Raw genomic sequence first — 15,642 nt, forward strand, 5'->3', positions numbered from 1 at the left:
TGATGATGAAATGTATGTAAATCAGAGTAATTTTTATTTTTTACTTACTCAACACTTGGACTTTCAGTCTTAAAACACAGTGGAGACCTGACAAAAATCTAACAAACATATGCTGTGAATATTAATCAATAACTCATAAATCAGATTACGACATTGCAAACCAATAGATGACGATCACTACAACTTGACTTTTTGGGAAACAACGTCAGCACTGAACCAATCCAGAAAAAATAAAATAAATACAATTGACGCGTACAGTGATACCTCAGTTTACGAACTTTATTGGTTCCCAGAAAGAGTGTGTAAGGTGAAAAGTGTGTCTTCCAAACATTCATTTCCCATAGGAAACCATTAAAAATGAGAATAATCCGTTTCCAGGTCCCCATAAAACTTAATTTTGTACTAAATAAGCCTTAAAACTACACAAAATATACCTTATTTTATGTATAATAAATGTGCTATTGTGTTGTAATTAAAAAAAAATAACAGTACTATATAATAAAGCAGTTTTATTTACCTTTGTGATGGTCGTTGATGTAGTTGCCTCTTGATAATATCTGAGTGAAGTTGCCGTGCTTTCTCAGCAATAATACCCTCACTCACAATATCCCCTGCTAGCTGCTTTTCGTAAATCCAAATCAACAGAAGTTTTTCAACCTCTTCTATTGCCTAAGACTGTTGCTTAGAGGAAACAGAAACACCCATAGCCACACGTAGCAATGGTCGACTTAGCATACCGGTACTGGGACGCTAAGTCACATAAACGCACACCTCGTTGGTGTTTTTTGATAAGCTCCTTCTTCTGCTCGACCGTAATTTTCTTTTGTGTCCCGTACGGCTTGTGGCGGGGTGTTTTTCGGTCCCATAATAGCAAAAGTACTCCACTCGATAACAAACCACGTCTGCACTCAGAGAAAAGGGGTGTGGAAAACTAGTCCGCCAGGCATTGTGGCGCTCCGTGTGTTTTCCCGGACACTAGTTCGTATGCCAAGATTATATTCTCGTGAATTTTATGTTCATAAGGCGAAAATTTCGTGAGCTAAAGCGTTCGTAAACCGAAGTATCACTGTCTATGTAAAATAAACCCTCTCCACTTTCTGATTCAATTGCTAACAGCTCAATAACAACTCCGAATGATGTCTTCCGTAAGACGTGCAGTCGAGAAACAACATTTTTTGTTTAAATTCCGTGCACCTGGCACACTCTAAAAAAAAAGTCACATTGACAGATCACGTCAATACTTGTCAATTTGAGGCACATGATTAGAAAGCTATACTAGATTAAGAAATATATATTTCGATTTTTTTTTACATTCACTTCAGCCCTGAAATTCACTCTGGTTTTTATGTGTGGGTTGACAAAAATAGGAAGAATGCAAAGAAGAAGAGTGTACCATACAAAGGATGATGATGATGATGATGATGATGATGATGATGATGATGATTTAGAGTGGGGTCAATCTGTGATGGTTAGTGTTGTTGTCGGGTGGATCGCTACTCTCGTAGCAGCCCGAGTCTCTCGGAGAGTCTCCGGCCAGGTCATGGATGTCGGTCACAGATGCATTCTCCTCAGCGAAGCTGCTGCACTCTGGATCACTGCTGCCTGTAAAAGGGACTTTGATGTTACTTACAAAGATGTGTCTGTACCTTTATGAAGCCTTAAAATGACAATATTTTCTCGCACGGGCCTTTTACGGAGCACTGGAAAAATATAATAAAATATATAGAGACAAAAGACATCGAGTGCCATTCCCGAATTTTTTTTTTCCATGCTTGGGTGCAGATGAAGCACTGGCCATGGCCTCTGGCAATGTTTTTTTTCCACATTTCCCTTTTTTTTCCATGTTAGCGCTTTGTTCCAACTTCAGCTGTTATTAAAGCGCTATATATGTATTGTATTTTGTACATCTGCCCCCATTTCAAATTCAGATAACCCCAGACCCGTATAACTTCGGAATTAACTCATTATTTCTGATAAAATTAGAGAGTCTAAGGTTTTTATTGCTTTTAACGTTTTATTTTCTTTTCCGCAAGGGGGCAGCATTTACCTTTTTCCCCATGTTAGCGCTCCGTCCTAGCTTTAGCTGTTGTTAAAGCGCGATATGGATTTATCTTGTAGTTGATGTGCACATTCCACCATGACGTCCCTGATCCACTGCTGAAAAGGACATTTTGATCCTCTCCTCTTTCATCTAGAACTGCTTCATGTCACATAGAGGGTACAGAAGGTGCTGAAGAATGAATGAGTCTGTGTCTTTGTGTTGTCATATTATTTGTTATTATTATTATTATTATTTTTATTTTTTGGTAACTTTGTTACTTCCGGCTGGCGCGTGTGGCTGCCACTGCTCACCCGCAGAAAAAATATCTTGTGACAGTAAAGTGTCCTTGAGAGGTTTGAAAGGCGCTTATAAATGAAATGTATTATTATTATTATTATTAGAAGTATTATTATGAGTAACGGTCTGGCACCCAGTGGATGTGTGACCTCTGACCCCGCCCTTTACCGTCATAGTCATGCAGCAGCTGGACAGCAGTGAGCAGCACAGCTCTGTCCTGGGGGTCCGTGATGTGGAGCTCATCCAGGTCCTCCTCCTCCAGCAACCGGAAGGTGTCCAGGTCGTCGTAGCCGTTGAATAGGAAGGTGGGCAGGTGCTCCTGTCACACGCGTTGAATTGATCGCGGGATCGGTGGGAAATTTCATTGATGATGAAGGCTTGACTTACTTTGAGGTGGATCCGTTCCAGAAGCTCGTCCACAGATTGCGGTTTAGGTTGGCGGGCCTTCCTGCGCCTACGTTCGGTCTTCTTGGGCTTGGTCCCCTTGGTCTGTTCTGGATTGAGTACGTCGACGTAGATGAATTTGAAGGTCCCCACTTTGCCTCTCAGCATGCCCATCCAAGTGCCCATCGGGGGCTTGCTGATCATGTCGATCACGTCGCCGCTCTGCCATGAGTGCATCGCGGTGACAATTTGTTGCATTTCGTTTTGCTGCATTTTTTTTCGTCACATCACTTAAAAAAAAAAAAAAACGGAGCAAAAAAAAAAAAAAAGATTTTAACTCATTCATTGCCATTCGGGAATTTGAAAATATAACGTGGAGCGCCATTCCTGCATTTGTTCGGGGTTTGTTTGTTTGTTTGTTTTGCAGGGTTGGCGATAAAGCGCTGGTCAGACCTCTGCCCCACGAGGAGGCAGGATTTGCATTTTGTCCATGTTGGCGCTTTATTACAGCATCAGAACTGGATAATAATAATAATAATAATAATACATTTCATTTATAAGCGCCTTTCAAAACTTTACAGTCACAGGATACGTTTTTCTGCGGGTGAGCAGCGGCAGCCACACGCTCCAGTGTTCACTCAACCCGCAAGTAACTCATTTATATAGAAAACTAGCTAGCTAGCTACCAGATAGCTAATAGAGAGCCAGTCAGCTACCTAATAGATAGCCAGCTAACTAGATAGCTAGCCAGCGAATAGATAGCAATAATAATAATAATAATAATAATAATAATAATACATGTCATTTATAAGCGCCTTTCAATACTCTCAAGGTCACTCACTTTACAGTCACAGGATAAGTTTTTCTGCGGGTGAGCAGCGGCAGCCACAAGCTCCAGTGTTCACTCAACCCGCAAGTAACTCAAATAGATAGAAAACTAGCTAGCTACCAGATAGCTAATAGAGAGCCAGTCTGCTACCTAATAGATAGCTAATAGATAGCCAGCTAACTAGATAGCTAGCCAGCTAATAGATAGCTAATAGATAGCAATAATAATAATAATAATACATGTCATTTATAAGCGCCTTTCAAAACTCTCAAGGTCACTTTACAGTGACAGGATAAGTTTTTCTGCGGGTGAGCAGCGGCAGCCACACGCTCCAGTGTTCACTCAACCCACAAGTAACTCAAATAGATAGAAAACTAGCTAGCTAGCTACCAGATAGCTAATAGAGAGCCAGTCAGCTACCTAATAGATAGCTAATAGATAGCCAGCTAACTAGATAGCTAATAGATAGCAATAATAATAATAATAATAATAATAAAAATAATACATTTCATTTATAAGCGCCTTTCAAAACTCTCAAGGTCACTCACTTTACAGTCACAGGATAAGTTTTTCTGCGGGTGAGCAGCGGCAGCCACACGCTCCAGTGTTCACTCAACCCGCAAGTAACTCAAATAGATAGAAAACTAGCTAGCTAGCTACCAGATAGCTAATAGAGAGCCAGTCAGCTACCTAATAGATAGCTAATAGATAGCCAGCTAACTAGATAGCTAATAGATAGCAATAATAATAATAATAATAATAATAATAATAATAATAATAATAATACTAATAATAATAAAAATAATACATTTCATTTATAAGCGCCTTTCCAAACTCTCAAGGTCACTCACTTTACAGTCACAGGATAAGTTTTTCTTCGGGTGAGCAGCGGCAGCCACACGCTCCAGTGTTCACTCAACCCGCAAGTAACTCAAATAGATAGAAAACTAGCTAGCTAGCTACCAGATAGCTAATAGAGAGCCAGCCAGCTACCTAATAGATAGCCAGCTAACTAGATAGCTAATAGATAGCCAGCCAGCTACCTAATAGATAGCCAGTTAACTAGATAGCTAGCCAGCTAATAGATAGCTAATAGCGATAATAATGAAAAAATGTTGCTTAAAAACAACAGATTGACATTGTATACTCTCCTATCGTGTAAACGTCACGTCAGCCATTTTGAATGGATTTCGACTCGTGACCGTTTTGTCGGAACGGAACCCGTCGTAACTCGGATGTTACCTGTATTCTGTGGGTCCTGCAATTTGAGTGAAAATGACAAAAACCCTGGCACCGCAGTGGACACATTTTGGTCATGCAGTGAACTATGTGACGAGTTTTGGTACAGTCACCTTGAGTTTAAGGGAGTCGGTGTCATAGGGACTGGGTGTGAAATCCGTGTGGACGAGGGCGCGTCCGCAGAAGGGTCCCGAGTAAGGCAGCTCGTCCTCTTCGCCGTCCTCCGATTTGACGCTCTCTCTGTTGCTGTTGGATGAGTCGGTGGTGGCCACCGTCTGACCGCCTGCTCATAGCCATACGACAGTCAAGAAAGATGGCGGGATGGAGGGGCAGTTTGATCGTATATTTTCGACACACAGCCCACAGATAGCCACGTACTCATGGAACTCTGTCCGCTGAGCGAACTTCTTAAGCTTTCCACAGAACCTCCGGGTTTCAGTTTGATTTTGTCCGATTGAGGGGACTGAGGGCAACTGGAAATGCTGCGATCCGGACTCGACTTTGGATGGATGACAAAGAAAATGAAGCTTGTTAAACGTTGACTTTTGAAAGTGGACGACTACCGGATTGAGAGTGAAAACTCCAAATGCCGTTCCAAGTAAGATTTTGACACGCGGTCACTACTCCAGTTCTATACAGTGATACCTTAGCTTACCAACTTAATTGGTTCCCAGACGGAGTGTATAAAGCGAAAAGTGTGTATCCCAAACATTTATTTCCCATAGGAAACCATTAAAATGAGAATAATCTGTTCCCAGGTCTCCATAAAACACAATTTTCTACTTTCTAATTTTCTAAGCCTTAAAACTACACAAAATATACAGTAAAGTCTCGTTATATCGATATTCAAGGGAGTCCGAAAAAATATCGATATAACCGGGACTATCGATATATCCGACCCTGTTTGCATGTAATTTTCTCCATGCGTGCATATAAATAGTATCGATATAACCGGGACTATCGATATATCCGATATCGATATAACGAGACTTTACTGTACCTTATTTTATGTATAATAAATTTGCTGTGGAATTATAATTAAAGAAATAAACTGTACGGTATAATAAAGTCGTTTTATTGGTCGTTGATGGCTTGAGGGAATAGAGTGGCCGGTTTCATCAGCATTAAACACCTGATGAGGAACGTAGTCTTCTTCTTTCGCCATCTTGCGGAATGATCCCTTGGAGGTGCTTTCTCTGCGATAATTTTACCTAGTTCCTCATCAATTGTGTTCTGTTTAGCTGCGTTGATAGCTTTTTTCATCAAGTGTACGGATGGTGTGTGCGGGTTATTTGTGGAGCCTGATTGAGGGGATATTTTAACCTTCCAGTCTACACTCTGCTTTTGAACTATCAAAGTTGAAACTGTTTTCTATCCATTTTCTCATCATTTCACTTTTTTTTTTTTTTTTCAATGTAGTTTTTTTTGGTTTCAAGCTCTGTCGTCTCCCTTTCGTGTGTGTGTTTTCTCACTCTCTCTCTGTCGTCTGCCTGTCTCTTTAATACTCAAACCCCCCCCACACCCCCATTGCTGCGTTCTTGACCAATCACATGGCTTTAACCGAAGACTGGGGGCGGGGAATAGCGGACCAAAAGAGTCTGCTGCCATTTTCTTGTTCGGAAAACAGGCTCGTTTGCGCTCATTGTGGCAGCTCCCTGTGTATCCCAAAAATAGTTCGTATGCCAAGGTAAAATTTTCATAAATTTAACGTTCATAAACCGAAAAGTTCGTAAGCCAAGGGGTTCGTAAACCGAGGTATCACCGTATTTACGTGTACCTGATCCAATAGAGATGCTTGGTGTCTCTTTGTGATGTGCTTTCTCATGGTCTCCCTGACAGATTTGACTTTCTTGCCCAAGGAGATACGGGATATCTGAGGGGACCTTGTGCCGTCTTTGTCTTGGCCCTGAGATGATAAAAGTCAAGCTAAGTTTACTCAACAAAAATTGGTTTTGCATTCACTCTGTTGTTGTGCGTTTAAATCATGTTCGAGGACGTACAGTGTGTTGGGCTGCATGCACTGGACGGTTGGTGAGGTCAAATCCTCCGAAACTGCAAGCTCTCTGTGGTATAAGCATTAAAAAAAAAATAATACATAAATAAACAAACAAATAAATAAACACATACATTAACAAATATATAATAATAATAATAATAATAATAATAATACATTTCATTTCTAAGCACCTTTCAAAACTCTGAAAGACACTTTACAGTCATCAAAATTAACAAAGCCAGTCGAAATCAAACAAATGCTTACGGTACATCATCGTGTTAGCTTACCCAACCACTGAGAACAGACTTTAAAGGACAACCGACGCCTCCGGACAAGTTGTGTCCATAATTTGTAAAATCACTTCAAATGATTTCTAGTGGGCGTATTTTAAGAAAATTCCACAGCATATAGCTATATTTTACGTTTTAAGAGTCGCGCTGCATATTCATGAAGTCTTGTTTTTGATTTGGTGACGAGTCCGTACGTGACGTCACTAAAGGAACGCCCCTGACCGAAAAAGAAAGACGCATTGTAGCAGTCCTTCCCTCACGTCAATGTATTTTGCTGTACTTCTTTGGTCTGAAAACCTCATGTTGCATCCAAAAGCCGCCAGAAGAGGGCGACCAGGCTCCATATAAGGAATTTATCAACCTGTGGAAACGCAATAGACTGTCATGTCTACAAGAGGTCGCCATTTTCTGCCTCCTTTTTGGTGATCCATTCCCCCCCCCTCCCTATTGCCTCAAAATGGCACAGAATAAATTCTTTAATCGATTGCAAACATGTATGCTTTCCTTTTCAGAACTATCTGAATCATATTCAAAACTGGTCAAGTAACCAGAAAGCATATTCTCCGAAACTGAAGCCATTGTTTAGATTCTCGAGCAAGGCGTCTTGGCGTGACGTCACGAACTGGGGGCGGGACTTTCTGAAAATGCCCAATTCGCAGCTCAATTTTGTGCAGATATTGGACACTTTAAGTCATTTTTATTGGTGTTTTGCATTTGAATAAAAATATCATACCGTGTGTTTTGGGTATTTTAGATGCTATAAAACATTTTTCTGATGTCAGTTAGGAAACAAAAAAGTGACGTCGGTTGTCCTTTAAGGCGTTCTGCAAACTCCCCATCCATTTATCGTATTTACCGCACTATAAAGCGCACCAAAAGTTGTCATTTACTTTCAAAAGCTGACCATGCGCCTCATAATAATAAATAATAATAAAATAATAATAAAGGTTTTCTGATTCTGATTCTGATAATCCAATGCACCTTACAGAATATTTGAAAAAAAGTTTTAAAATATGTCATTCAATGAAGGTGCGCCTTATAATGCTGTGACCGTATACTCCAGAAAGTAGATTACCGTATTTTCTGATGTATAAGGTCATCCAAAAAGCCTTGATTTTCTTCAAAAAATGACCCTGAACCTTATTCGCAGGTGCGCCTTGTAATGGGATGGGCCTTATATTCGGAAAATATTTATATATTTATATATTATTATATATATACAGTAAAGTCTCGTTATATCGATATCGGATATATCGATAGTCCCGGTTATATCGATACTATTTCTATGCACGCACGGAGAAAATTACATGCAAACAGGGTCGGATATATCGATAGTCCCGGTTATATCGATATTTTTTCGGACTCCCTTGAATATCGATATAACGAGACTTTACTGTATATATATTATTAGAATTTAGAAATATATTATATATATATTATTTAGAAAACTTTTTTTCATTCATTGAAGGTGCGCTTTAATATCCAGTGCGTCCTATATATGAAAATACACCATTCATTGCGGTGCACCTGAGACTCCAGTGCCCCTTCTACACCGGAAAATACGGTAGTTTCATTCCGATATCAAGCTATAATGTTGCTAACTGAGAAATAACTTGCGTCACATAACTTGACTAACCCCGTGGTGGCTTAGGAGGCGATGTCGCAGCCCCCCGTCTGTCACCGATCGAGCCATTTTGACCTCGTATTCGCCCTGGTATTGGTCCAATACGGCGTTGCTCGACTGTTCTTCCTCGGGCGCGTCCGGACGTGGAGAGCTGCCGCCCGGAGGGTTAAACTCGGGGGCCTCGGACGCGGCCAAGCTACCAGAAAAGCACGTCGGGGTCACGTTGTCCTCATTGTAACCCAGCTGGTCGTGCAGGACAGACGCCAGCGAGTCCACGGGACAAGTGGTTGGCTGAGAACACTCTGCGGAATATCATAACAATAACAATATTAAAGGACAACCAACGTCACTTTTTTGTTTCCTAACTGACATCAGAAAAATGTTTTATAGCATCTAAAATACCCAAAACACGCAGTATGATATTTTTTTTCAAATGCAAAACACCAATAAAAATGACTTAAAGTGTCCAAAATCTGCAAAAAAATGAGCTGCAAATTGGGCATTTTCAGAAAGTCACGCCCCCAGTTCGTGACGTCACGCCAATACATCTTGCATTGCTTGAGAATCAAAACAATGGCTTCAGATTCGAAGAATATGCTTTCTTGTTACACATCCAGTTATGAATATGATTCAATTAGTTCTGAAGAGGAAAGCATATTTGTTTGCAATCGATTAAATAATTTATTCCATGCCATTTTGAGGCAACATTGGGGAGAAACGATCACCAGAAAAGAGGCACAAAATGGCGACCTCCCGTGGCCACCTCCGTTGCCAAAGGCTGATAAATTCCTATAGAGAGCTTGGACACCCTCTTCTGGCGGCTTTTGGGTGCAACACGAGGTCCCCAGACGAAACAAGTACAGCAAAATACTGCTACAAAAGACTGCTACAATGTGTCTTTTTTTCGGTTAGGGGGCGTTCCTTTCGTGACGTCATGTACGGACTCGTCACCAACTCAAAAACAAGTCTTCCTGAATATTCAATGCGAGTCTTAAAACGTAAAATATAGCTATATGCGGTGGAATCTTCTTAAAATAGCTCAGTAGAAGTCCTTTGAAGCCATTTTACAAATTATGAACACAACTTGTCCGGAGACGTCTGTTGTCCTTTAAACAAAAACTCATGATGATGCTAACATGGCAATGTTGAATAGGATTTGCGTTGGAGTACCTTCTACGCCGGTCTTCCTGGTTTGGTCGATCCTGATGAGTTTGTTCTTCACCTTGCGTGTGGAGTTGACCAGCTTGTGAAGTCTTCTGAATGTCAGCCACTCATCTTGTTCCGTGTCGGACAACTCGCGCAGCTGGTACAGAAAAATAGAGAAAAAAAGATCATTCGACAACACATTGTTTGTGCCATCTTTTGTGTTGTGTCATGTGATGTTATTTTGACTTCAAGATGGCGCTGTGAAATTCTATATTCGTTTTTTGACTTATGATTTTTCCTTTTCTCTGTATTTCATAACTTTACTGCTGTGAAATGTTTTGTGCTGTTTTAGGTATTTTGGATGCTATAAAACGTTTTTCTGCTGTCAGTTAAAAAACAAAAAAGTGACGTCGGTTGTCCTTTAAGAGTTTTAAATTGCCCATCACTGGCCCAGATCTCCGTTAATATAATTGAATGCTTGAAACACTTACACTATCGCTGAGAGATTCGTCGGCAGAATGACAAACGTCTGCGCATTCGGACGGCTCCAACTTGCACTTCTGTCGCTTCTGCATCTCAAATTCCTTCAACTGGATTCAGAAAATAAGAAATTGTGTGTTCCGGATATATATATATACAGTAAAGTCTCATTATATCGATATTCAAGGGAGTCCGAAAAAATATCGATATAACCGGGACTATCGATATATCCGACCCTGTTTGCATGTAATTTTCTCCGTGCGTGCATAGAAATAGTATCGATATAACCGGGACTATCGATATATCCGATATCGATATAACGAGACTTTACTGTATATAGTAAAGTCTCGTTATATCGATATTGGTTATATCGATAGTACTGCTTATTACGATACTATTTCTATGAACGCAAGGAGAAAATTTACATGCCGCAGGATTGGATATATCGATAGTCCGGTTATATCAATATTTTTTCCGACTCCCGAGAATATCGATATAACGAGACTTTACGGTGTATATATACATAGGTAACATCCGACTTACGACCCGCTCGACTTACGACCACCGGTACTTACGACCACAACCTCCCCGAACCTATTTTAAACATTTTAATGATACTCCTGGACCCGCAACGCGCTAGCAGTCCGAGTTTCTATTCAACATTTTAAATGAATTTCAACTTACGACCATTTCGACTTGCGACCATTTGGTCGGGAACGGAACTCGGTTGTAAGTCGGATGTTACCTGTAGATGTTTATTTTGTTTTCTGTCATATGTTACCCGGGCTAGCGCTTCCTCGATGGAGATCATGTTCTCCTTGACCATCATCATCAGCTGGATTCGCTCTTCATCACTCATGGTGATTTCACTTGCCACAAAGCCCACTAAATCACCTGACAGGTATACACACACACACACATCGATGAGAAGGTTTCTTCGGCCATCATCTGTACTTCTTTGAAGGCGTCAGAGGTTTCGCTTCTTATCCAAGAGGCTTCGTCAGCGAACCACATTTTTTTGCTGGTAGTTTTGGCCCTATATATGTCCCTACTGTCCATAAGTGACTCTGCTATGATTGGTCCCTGCTCTCAGGGGGGAGCAGAGGACTACTCCCTGCGGCTACACTAATTACTTCTATTGTCCTGACTGATTACTTCTATTGTCCTGCCTGATGTTGGAGTCTACGACTGGCCCGATTGCCCCCTTTGTTCTGGTATCGCCTCATCAGCATAACAAAGCCTATGTTGCCTAAGAAGCCTGTTGTAAGAACGATCCAAATTAAACCTCACCCCACCATGGCGATTTAGTGAAGGGTTTTGCTATTTACAACTACCAGCAAAAAAATGTGTTCGCTGACAAAGCCTCTTGGATAAGAAACGAAATATCCGACACCTTCAAAGAAGTACAGATGACGGATGAAGAAACCTTCTCATTGATGGACCACTCCTGTATGACTGGAGCTTACACAGACATACACACACACACTTTTTTAGCTCAGAATTTTTCATTAATTTCATTTTCCGTGGGGAAAAAAAACAATATTCTGCAGTTCTTAAGCGCAGATTGAACTTATTTGTTACCTTTTGCAAGGTGGTGTGTGGAACCTCCTTTAGGTGTCTTTCTGAAAGTGCTCCAAAAGGATTTGCTTCTTCTCTTGCCGTCATCTGAAGGACTGGATTTGTTTACGGGAAACCTGCGCGCACAAAAAAAAAAAACAAAAAAAAAAAAACACAAAAAAAATCAGTTCAAATGTCTTCCTTGAAAAGGTCAAAGGAAAAAAAGAAAAACAAAACCTGTTTTCCATATTTATTCTCTTCATCCCTTCAAGTGGGTTTTCTCAGCAACCGAGGAACAAAATGGCGGCGTCGAAATGATGTTTAATAATGGTCCAAAATAAAAATAAAAAAAATCAGAGGGTACTACAGCAGCGCTCCATGTATGAACACATGAGCTCGGTTGGGGAAACAAAAGAAGCTTTGGCCCCCTTTTGGAGTGGACGTTTTGCAGCAGTGACACTTTTAATGTGGAGCCCTGCATTCCTCGCACAATTCCCGCCCTCCCGCACTCGCGTTACTGAAAATAACTGCTTTGGAATGGAAGGAAAATCGACACAAATGGGCTAAACTAATCGGTGACTTCAACAGTGAAATGCACTGCTGGAGGGAGGGGGGGGGGGGGTGCGCCTAAAATAATCAAATAATCATTTTGGTGAATTTGTTGGATCTTATCATGAGTCAAACCGGTCGTAAATCGGATGGTACCTGTACTTAATTCAGAATATTTTATCATGTCCGGTTCTGCGTCACGATGTGCCAAAAGTAGACAAAGAGAGAAACAGAACCAGAGAAATTGGCAGAGAAAGAGAACGATAAAGTCAAACACGGTCATTAAAGTTTGTCTGTAGTAAAGTTTGTATTAATTTGCTTATTTACTGAATGTCTTGTCCGACATATTGTAGTAATGTCAATTGTTGTTTTAAAGGACAACCGACGTCACTTTTTGGTTTCTTAACTCACATCAGAAACACGTTTTATAGCATCTAAAAAACCCAAAACACGCAGTATGATATTTTTAGTCAAATGCAAAACAGCAATAAAAATGACTTAAAGTGTCCAATATCTGCCAAAAATTGAGCTGCGAATTGGGCATTTTCAGAAAGTCCCGCCCCCAGTTCGTGACATCACACAAAGACGTCTTGCATTGCTGGAGAATCAGAATCAGAATCAGAATACCTTCAAAACAATCAAAACAATTGCTTCAGATTCAGAGAATATGCTTTCTTGTTACACATCCACTTATGAGTATGATTCAAATAGTTCTGAAGAGGAAAGCATACATGTTTGCAATTGATTAAAGAAGTCCTTCCGTGTCATTTTGAGGAATCTGAACTGCAATGTAGCGTCCCAGAAAAAAGGCAGAAAAATGGCGACCAAGCTCCCTGTGAGGAATTAATCAGCCCGTTTCCACAGGCTGATAAATTCCTTATATGGAGCTTGGTCGCCCTCTTCTGGCTCTTTTTGGTGCAACATGACGTTTTCAGACCAAACAAGCACAGTAAAATGTATTGACGTGATGGAAGGATTGATACAATGTGTCCTTTTTTTGGTCAGGGGCGTTCCTTCAGTTACGTCACGTACGGACTTGTCACCAACTCAAAAACAAAACTTCCTGAATATTCAGCGCGAGTCTTAAAACGTAAAATATAGCTATATGCTGTGGAATCTTTGTAAAAAAACGCTCAGTAGAAGTCATTTGAGGATGACTCGGCCCTCTTCCCGCTAATGTGTTTTTTTCCTTTTACTACGATCGGTGATGAATGTCTGATCTCATTGAATATCTGATTAAAGTTGAGTAATGCACGACTGAATTTGGCTGAAATGTGAAGGGTAAATGAAAAACTACACACACACAAAAAAAACAAGTTAAATAATGAATAGGAAACAGGAAGTTCATCAATTATTCAGTTCACATAAAAAATATTATTGTTGTTCACATAAAAATTATTATTATTTTTTTTTATAATTTAATTTATAATCTATGAAAAAATATGTGTTTAAAAATCTGATTACTATCTGATTTATTCTCTTTTTTTTAATCAGGGGAATTGACTAATTTTGTTCCATTAATTAATTAAATAAATAAATAAGACTTCTTTGTGACTAAGTGGCTGTTTAGAAAGCGACATCCTATTTGCATGCCCTAATCCTAATCATCCTGTGACTCGTCAACAGAGGAAACAAAAGCAGGAAAAGACAAGGAATGACCAGATGCACGCACGCACGCACGCACGAGTGTATCAAGGTCAGCCAGAAGTGACGCACCGGCACGAGTATGACGGCGCACATGACGAATGGACGTCTTCGTGCTCTGTTTGACACACTGAACGAATCAAAGCAGCAGTAAAATTAATCCCAGACCATGTGAATGGGTGAGGGCCTTATTTGTTTCTCTTAAATCTATTTATCTATCTATCTATCTATCTATCTAGCTAGCTAGCTAGCTAGCTAGGCAGCCAGGTAGCTCACAAGGCAACCAGCTAGCTCGCTAGGCAACCAGCTAGCTCACGAGGCAACCAGCTAGCTCGCGAGGCAACTAGCTAGCTCACGAGGCAATCAGCTAGCTTACGAGGCAATCAGCTAGCTCGCTAGGCAACCAGCTAGCTCGCGAGGCAACTAGCTAGCTCGCTAGGCAACCAGCTAGCTCACGAGGCAATCAGCTAGCTCGCTAGGCAACCAGCTATCTCGCGAGGCAACCAGCTAGCTCGCGAGGCAACCAGCTAGCTCACGAGGCAATCAGCTAGCTCGCTAGGCCACCAGCTAGCTCACTATCTATCTATTCACCCATCCATCTAAGTAGCAAGCAGCAGTAAAATTAATCCCAGACGTTGTGAATGGGTGAGGGCCTTATGTGTTTCTCTTAAATCTATTTATCTATCTAGCTAGCTAGCTAGGCAACCAGCTAGCTCACGAGGCAACCAGCTAGCTCACGAGGCAACCAGCTAGCTCACGAGGCAACCAGCTAGCTCGCGAGGCAACTAGCTAGCTCACGAGGCAATCAGCTAGCTCACGAGGCAATCAGCTAGGTCGCTAGGCAACCAGCTAGCTCACTATCTATCTATTCACCCATCCATCTAAGTAGCAAGCAGCAGTAAAATTAATCCCAGACGTTGTGAATGGCTGAGGGCCTTATGTGTTTCTCTTAAATCTATTTATCTATCTATCTAGCTAGCTAGGTAGCAAGGTAGCTCACGAGGCAACCAGCTAGCTCGCTAGGCAACCAGCTATCTCACTATATCTATTCACCCATCCATCTAAGTAGCTCAGTAGCTAGCCATCTATCTATCTAGCCAGCTAGCCATCTACCCGTCTATCTACATAGCCAGCTAGCCATCTATCTTTTTTTTTTACGCATTAATTTATTTTTATGATGCATTTATTCATTCATTCATTTATTTATTCAATCATATTTATTTATTAATTTTATTTACTTACTGTAAGATGTTTGTATTTGTCCTAAATAGTGGCTTACGTTCATGTTGTGAATTTGTTCATAATCGCTTGAGGGCAGTTTACTTTACGATTCGGTTGATTGCGTGAGAGCAGAGTTGAGCTAGCGTCGCCACAGAGGAGCTCATTCAATAAATGGAATAAATGTTTTTTTTTTTTAAAGGGGAAAGCCCCTAATCAATCATGTCCTTAGTTGACATCCTTACTTCCTGTCCGTCTCCGGAGTCGACGTGGTGCTGCAGAGTCCAAGAGATTCCTAGAGAACAAGAATAAAAATGTCAAGTTTCATCACGAGCAAAGATAAAATAA

At 40.7% G+C, this 15,642-nt stretch overlaps 1 protein-coding gene across 1 annotated transcript in view; it reads right to left on the reverse strand.

Annotated features, from left to right (window-relative positions):
* Positions 1–11: 11 nt before the first annotated feature.
* LOC148893313 (SAM and SH3 domain-containing protein 1-like) overlaps positions 12–15,642 on the reverse strand; it is a 34,237-nt gene continuing 18,606 nt past the window's right edge. The window contains exons 4-16 of the mRNA XM_089004889.1: positions 15,540–15,589; positions 11,908–12,020; positions 11,108–11,220; positions 10,338–10,436; positions 9,871–10,003; positions 8,713–9,002; positions 6,791–6,853; positions 6,568–6,696; positions 5,169–5,289; positions 4,904–5,073; positions 2,726–2,944; positions 2,507–2,657; positions 12–1,602 (exon numbers count right to left, since the gene is read on the reverse strand). Of these exons, the coding sequence (XP_088861015.1) occupies positions 1,445–1,602; positions 2,507–2,657; positions 2,726–2,944; positions 4,904–5,073; positions 5,169–5,289; positions 6,568–6,696; positions 6,791–6,853; positions 8,713–9,002; positions 9,871–10,003; positions 10,338–10,436; positions 11,108–11,220; positions 11,908–12,020; positions 15,540–15,589 (1,809 nt within the window). The 3' untranslated portion in view covers positions 12–1,444. The remainder of the gene's footprint in view (positions 1,603–2,506; positions 2,658–2,725; positions 2,945–4,903; positions 5,074–5,168; positions 5,290–6,567; positions 6,697–6,790; positions 6,854–8,712; positions 9,003–9,870; positions 10,004–10,337; positions 10,437–11,107; positions 11,221–11,907; positions 12,021–15,539; positions 15,590–15,642) is intronic.

This window comes from Hippocampus bargibanti, linkage group LG09 (genome assembly GCF_051943395.1).
Source record: "Hippocampus bargibanti isolate YZ-2025 linkage group LG09, ASM5194339v1, whole genome shotgun sequence".
NCBI lineage: Eukaryota > Metazoa > Chordata > Actinopteri > Syngnathiformes > Syngnathidae > Hippocampus > Hippocampus bargibanti.